This window comes from Orycteropus afer, unplaced genomic scaffold (assembly GCF_000298275.1).
Source record: "Orycteropus afer afer isolate SDZICR_OR568_19922 unplaced genomic scaffold, OryAfe1.0 scaffold00013, whole genome shotgun sequence".
Classification (NCBI taxonomy): domain Eukaryota; kingdom Metazoa; phylum Chordata; class Mammalia; order Tubulidentata; family Orycteropodidae; genus Orycteropus; species Orycteropus afer.
In genome coordinates, this window is record NW_006921600.1 from 5,485,987 (window position 1) to 5,493,134 (window position 7,148).

The following is a 7,148-nucleotide window of genomic DNA, read 5'->3' on the forward strand; positions in this document are numbered from 1 at the left end:
AAAAAAAAAAAAAAAAAATACAAGCACCCAGACCCAATCACAAATTCTTACACTACTCTACTGAGGGTGGAGCTCAGTGGTCTGTATTTTTCGAAATTTTATAGGCAGAGAACTCTTTAGCTTTAATGCCTATTGTTTCCGATTCACCTAAAATACCTGAATAAAAGAGAAAGAACGTGCCATAGAAAGCACTTCTCATAACCTAAAAGATGACTACACATTCATGCCTACAAAGTTCCCCTGCTACTACAAAGGCCAAAAGCTCACTGATTTGTAAAGGTTTCCTAGTTTTATACTCACTTTTCATTATATTAAAAAAAAAAAAAAAAGAAAAAGAAAAAACAAACCTCACTGCCATAAAGGGAGCTCTGGTAGCGTTGTGCCTAAGGCATCTACTGCTAACCAGCAGGCTGGCGGTTCAAACCCACCAGCCACTCCTCAGAAGGAAGGCTGGGCAATCTACTTCCCTAGTGAGACCGCCTTGGAAACCCAAGGAGGGGTCGCTATGAGTCGTATCCGACTCGACAGCAGTGAGCGAGACACAGAAGCAAGCAGAGATTTGGGAAGATGGATACCAAGCCACATGAAGATCACTGAGAACAGGAGACAAGGATCTTCCTCCAGACTTGACAAAGAGAGAAAACCTTTCCTTACACCCTGAATTTGGACTTTTACCCTCCTATGAGAAAATAAATGTCTGTTTGTTAATGCCATCCACTTATGGTATTTCTGGTACAGCAGAACCTAGATAACTAAGACAATAATATTAAATATCAAGGAGGAATCAGGAGCCCTGGTGATGCAGTGGTTAAAGTGCTCGGCTGCAAGCCAAAAAGTCAATGGTTCCAACCCACCAGTCACTCCATGGAAGAAAGATGTGATAGTCTCCTTCTGTAAACATTACAACCTTAGAAACCCTATAAAAACCAAAAAACCCAAACTTATTACCGTCGAGTTTGGTTTGCTGAACCTTATTCTAGAGTAACAACAATACAGATTAAATTCTTTTGTATTTTCAATCAAATTCATCTGAATATGGAAAAATATTCCTTTCATACTGGAGATTATGACTTCTTTTAATTAATTCAGTAAAATGTAAATCTTGTGCAAATACATTCAAACCTATTATGGATATTATTAGACAAGTGTCAGTATTTCCTAGAATTCCTGTCATTACAGATAAATTTAAAATGTCCCATTATGTTTATCTGTCACCCTGAATTATAAAAATTCTTAATTACTCTACAGAACTAATCTATTACTTTCATTGCAGTGGCCTTATTTAGAAAGGTAAGGAAAGCTTTATACACTGAACTGCCAAATAAAATTGTTCTTTTCCACAACTTAAATTTAAAACTTCCCCAGGAGGTAGGCTCACTTGCCAATAGAGAGTCATGGTCCAAGAGCTTTTTGTTGTTACTGCTTAAAAAGTAAAAGTTGCTAATTATGTCTCACCTATTTTAACAGGGGGAGCTCTGGTGGCATAATGCCTAAGGCATTACTATTAACCAGAAGGCTAGCAGTTCAAACCCAGTCAGCCACTCCTTGGAAGGAAGACTGGGTAGTCCACTTCCATAGAGATACTGCCTTGGAAACCCAAGAAGGGGTTGCTAAGAGTCGTAAAACGACTTGACAGAAATAAGGTTTTATTTATTTATTATTTTTATTGTAACAGGAGGCATACAGGTGAATTTTTTTTTCTAATTTGTTAATACTATTACAAATGCCTAAAGCACTTGACTGCTAACCAGAAGGCTGGCGGTTCAAGCCCACCAGCCACTCCTTGGAAGGAAGGTTTGGCAATCTACTTCTGTAGTGATACTGCCTCAGAAACCCAAGGAGTGGTTGCTATGAGTCAGGTCCAACTCAACGATACATAACAACAGCAACAACATTACGGTATTACTTAACAAATATAATTCCAAAAAGGAAAAGCTTTAATTTTCCATCATAAATTATGTTTATCAGTCATGTTTGAGTTCATTACTAAAACAAATGTAAACTTTAGATTAACACAGATAAATATCCTTAGTGATACAGTTCTCAAAAATGACCAACTAGTTCTAGTTACATGATAAACTAATAAATAAAAACATGTTCTAAAAAAAAAAAGCTTCAAAAATTTATAATAATTTCCCCTTGTACTAACTTGTTTTAGGTGTGAGGTAAACACTCAGAGCAGTGATAGCATCATTGGAGGGATCATGATAAAGTTCAGTTACAAGAAGATCATTATCTTTCATTCGTAAAGGGAACTTCTGCATATCTAAAAATAAATAAATAAATAAATAGTATTTAAATAAATATTTCATCTATTCAAAACTAAAAATAGTAATGTTTTCTTGCTCTTATTTTAAAAGTCTTATTAAATAAGAACATTTCAATTAAATAAGAACATACACTTACCTATGTAATATATTGATCCATTGTTACACCCCAGTAGAAGGAATGACCCAGCAGTGTCATAACTAGTTATAGGAACAACATCTTGAACCTGATGTAGGGAGATTATTATATGTTAGATAATAATTGTAATTTATATGTTCTGCTCAATTTCCTCAGAATTAAAATTCTTTTAATAAAAAGGACAACATCTAAGTTGGGCATAGAAAATGAACTTTGTTTACACACGAGTGCACGTACATGCGTGCACTCACAAGGAACTCTGAAGAACCACTAATATAGTTTTTTTTGTTTAAAAGAGGTGTTTTTATTATATCTCCAAGAGCACTATTTTGCTTTTTGGAATGCAGATAGATCATCCAATTCTACATTTAATTCTAGATAACAGCATGTCACAACTGGAAAGCCAAGTCCAACTAGGTCCCTTTCTCCCTTCTCTCTCTTACACAAGAGATTAAATCTTTTTTTTTTTTTAATGTCTGGGCAGACTCTCACAGTTCACAGTTACTAAGGGACAAAATCACAAAACTGATCAACTGCTTTTCCAGAATAGTACTTGTTCTCTTGATAATTTATTATTTCTTTGAAAAAGTAATATCCTCTATTTCCATTCTTCCTGCTGAGAATTTTACTCTGTTTCCTAAGAAATGGCAAAGCAAACCAAAAACATTCTCGTGTACTTTTGTTTTCTGCAGTACTGGAATAAACAAGTAGCTTTTCCAAGCAACTCCATCTAGTCTACAAATTAGTAACCACTTGTATTTGTGCTTGAAGAAAAAGCAAAGAGCATGCTTTCTACCACCCACATGCACACACAAGAAGGAAGTGTTAGTGATAGCAGTGGCAATGATATCAAAATTAATCTTTCCTACTTATACCCTGAGATGCATGTGAAACTTCACAGAATACATTCCAATGAAATACTAGACACCAAGTTTTGGATGCAAAAGAAAAAAAATGATTTCCAATAATTTGAAAGTAAAAAAAATGTTAAGGGACTTTTATTTATAATATTTGGTTTTCATCTGAAAAGGTTAAAACCTAAATATTATCTGCTTAACATATGAGTACATATACCAGGTATTAGCCATGAAAACAAGTACTGGACTGGAGATTGGGGACACAAGAGATCATTTCTGTTCTCTAGAAACTTGTAAATATGAGGGAAAGAAAGATCTATAAAGACAACTGCAGTATGATAGCCACTAAAAAAGCCAGTGTGTAATACAATAATAGAACAAGGAGAAAGTATTCTCCACTCTATTGGGGTGAGAAGGGCAAAACCAAGGAAGAGCTCAGTGAGGAAGTAAAGCTTGAAGTGTTAAGTAGAGAAAGAGAAAAGGGTATGTCCAACAGCACAGTCAGTATAAAAGCACAGAATGAGGTCCATTCTAACTACAAAAAAAGAACTAAAACTTGAAAATAATGATTACTCAAAATTGTTCACGACCTTAATAGTTCTGTATGTAACTTTTTGTTGTCATGCACAGTTGATTTGCACTAGCTACATCTCTGCAAAGAGCCAATCACCACTCTTACCCCCAGGTTATGCTTCTGTCTTATCAGAACCAAAAAGTTTTATAGCGGGTGAACAAGGAGAACTTTTCAGTGGTAGTAGTAAAGATGTCTAAACAATGCAGGGAAGACTGCTTTACATCCCCATTGACCAATTTTCTCTTCCCAAGTTGTTCATTGCTGTTGAGTTGATTCCAATTTATGGCAACCCCATGTATACCAAGCATAACTGCTCCACACGGCTTAGAAGGCTGTTGCCCTTCAGAAGCAGATCACCAGGTCTGTCTTCTGAGGTGACTCTTCGTGGGTGCTTACCATCTGTACCACTCAGTGGCCTCACTTCAACTTAGCAAGATCTTTTTTAGCTCTAAGTCTATGAAAAAGCTGTAATTTCAACCACAGAAGCTTCACAGCAGGAAGATAGGGATAAGTGAGGCTATGAGACTCCTCTCCCTTTTGGGTCCATTTTTCAATGAAAGACTAACAGCAGTGTGAAGTTTCCAAAGCACATCTAAGACAAACATTTTTACCATTGCTACTCTAGGAGGATGGGGTCTAGGATTAGCACTTTCCTAACTCTCACCTGCAACCTTTTACCAAGTCCTGTTTTTCTTTTAATGTCACCTCTCAGTATAGGGAGAACAGAGAACGTAGAGAATGAATAGGTTACAGAGGAGCTAGTACAACTGTTACCAAGTTCTGCTCTTCTGGCATAAGCAAGAAGTCAGTCAGTCATTGTGTAGCCACCTCCTTCTTACCCTCACAACTTCATTTTAAGAAGCAGACAAATCATACTGATTAATATATCTAGTTCAGTGATGGTGGTCAAAAATCTGAGATGGAATTTCTTTCCTATGATAGTACATAGTGACTACTATTAATTTCTAAGTACAAGTTTCATAATTCACAAATAATCAGTCTGTATTATTGAGCAATACAAGGACCCTAGAATCTTTTTACCCCAATAACTCCAACTGTATAATAATCATTTTTTGCAGTATGACTTAATCCTCATCCATTACTTTTTAAATAATCACTTATATACCCTCCCATTTTGAGAATAATCACCAGTTGCCTTCTGGTTTCAGTTACTGATAAGCAGTTGGTTTTAAGTCTAATTATAGATAACCTGTCATTACTCTGTGGTCACTTTGATTGTTCAGTTATTTCCATGTTTAAGTTTAATGACTCTCTCTAATTTGTTTCCATGTGCAGCTTAGAAGTTTTTGGGGGTTATGTGCTTACTTTCAGTAGATACCATATCTGCACACTATGTCCTCTCTTGAGAAAGTGTCCCTTTTGGCTTCATGTCTGTATCTAGGAATGTAAATGGCCCTGAACCAGTTTTTCCATTAATTTCTCAAACTGGAGTTCCCACACCACAAAGGCATATGTTTGTATTCCTACTAATTTACATACTTGTACTACTAATTTAGATATTTTGGTTTCAATAGCTTTCTCCCCTACCCCCCACACTGCTCCAGAACCAAGATACAAAACAAATGTCAAACTATCTTGATCCAAAATTACTAAGCCCAAATTTCCCAGTCTTCTCTTAACTGCCTTAGTTTTCTAGCTACTATAATAGAAAAACCACAAATGAGTGGCTTAACAAACATAAATGTATTTTCTCACAGTTCAGAAAGCTAGAAATCCAAATTTCAGAGTGCTGGCTCTAGGGGCTGGGTGAAGATCCCATGACCTTGGGCTTCAGTTCTGCCTCTTTTTTAAGGCTGGAGGTGTCTCCTTATTCAGGCAGCGGCTGGCTGCTGAGGCTGATGAATCCAAGATTGACAGGTAAAATGGCACAATATCAAGATCAACAGGCTGCTGGCTCAAGTCCAGGAACTAGAGATGAAGACTCAGCCAAATGTAGGATCCAAATGTCCCAAAAAGCCAGAGATCTTTCCCAAAGCTTCTCCATATGTACTGGAAGCAGGCCATATCCTGAAGGTAACTCCCCTCAACTACTTAGCTATTCACAGCATATTCTACCTATCATGGAGGTAATTCCAACTTCATCACAAAGAATAACTACATCCAGCTGCCAAACCACTCAAAACCACTGCCCAGCCAAGTTGATATACAACCTTAACAACCACAGAGACTGAAGCAGACCTTTTTAAAGTTTCCACTTTTGGTCTGTCCACCCCCATCCCCCAATTTCTACTGTCCCATGGACAGCCTCCTGCACTTGCTAAAATCCCAGGTCCTAGAACCTTTACCTTGCTACATGGTATGCATATATTTGTGTACAAATAAAGAAAACAAATATATTATTGAATAAAAACATGATATACATTGTTTTAGTATTTGTATGCAGTATGTCTATATCAGTGAGAGGGGGTTTTGTGTCATCTAATTCAGCTATGCTATTGTGAATTCTAAGGAAGTAAATATAACAGGACAGTGGCTAGCACACAACAGATATCCAACTAACTTTGGGCACAGGATCTGATATCCACCCTATTTTTACTCCTAATATGCAGAGATACGTAAATCTATTACCACCCCCCATATACACACGCACACACTTCTGACATCAGTCCTATAGATGTCTCACATCAGCAAAGAAGTTAAATCAAAAGACCCTTCCCAATTCTTGTGCAGTCTTGTCCATCAGATCTTAACAATCCACTCTGAATTCCTGTTCCTAGAGCCAATATTTCTTCCACAAGCTCAGCTCTACTGTTCACTTTAAGGCTAGGATGTGACTCAGATGGTAACTTTGGCTAAAGATCTATAATCCTCCAGAATGAACATGAGGTGAGCTCTCTGATCCTTAGCCATCAGAATATATAATGAATTTCCAGCACTAACTTCTTTATAAAACTGTCTTTCTGTTTTGATGTAAGAACAAATTATCTTGCCTTTATTCCTAGTTCTGAGCACTAATGGAGTTTCCAATGTGAAGCTAAATTTAAATTTGAACTTGGGAAATAATGACAAATAGTGCCATTCTGCTATTCATGTAACTCAACCTATACTATCTATCTGAAAACACTAATTTCTTTATTACAAATCTTCTTTTGCAACATAATTTTGTGGGGGATTGTGGTGTAGTAAATTACTTAGTGTGGCTTTTCTACCCATAAGTCTTTGTAAACTCCAAGGTGGGATTTTCTATGAGCAACTGAGGAGCTCCTGATTGCTGAAGTTGACCACCTGGAATATTTCTGTTGGGAGTGGCACAAAACAATGTTCTGGGAGATGCCCACTCTCTCTCAGGT

General features: G+C 36.8%; 1 protein-coding gene across 1 annotated transcript in view; it reads right to left on the bottom strand.

Annotated features, from left to right (window-relative positions):
* Window positions 1-7,148, bottom strand: part of KCTD3 (potassium channel tetramerization domain containing 3) — a 111,914-nt gene that overhangs the window by 30,343 nt on the left and 74,423 nt on the right. Inside the window, exons 11-12 of the mRNA XM_007952556.2 lie at window positions 2,407-2,494; window positions 2,150-2,266 (exon numbers count right to left, since the gene is read on the bottom strand). Of these exons, the coding sequence (XP_007950747.1) occupies window positions 2,150-2,266; window positions 2,407-2,494 (205 nt within the window). The remainder of the gene's footprint in view (window positions 1-2,149; window positions 2,267-2,406; window positions 2,495-7,148) is intronic.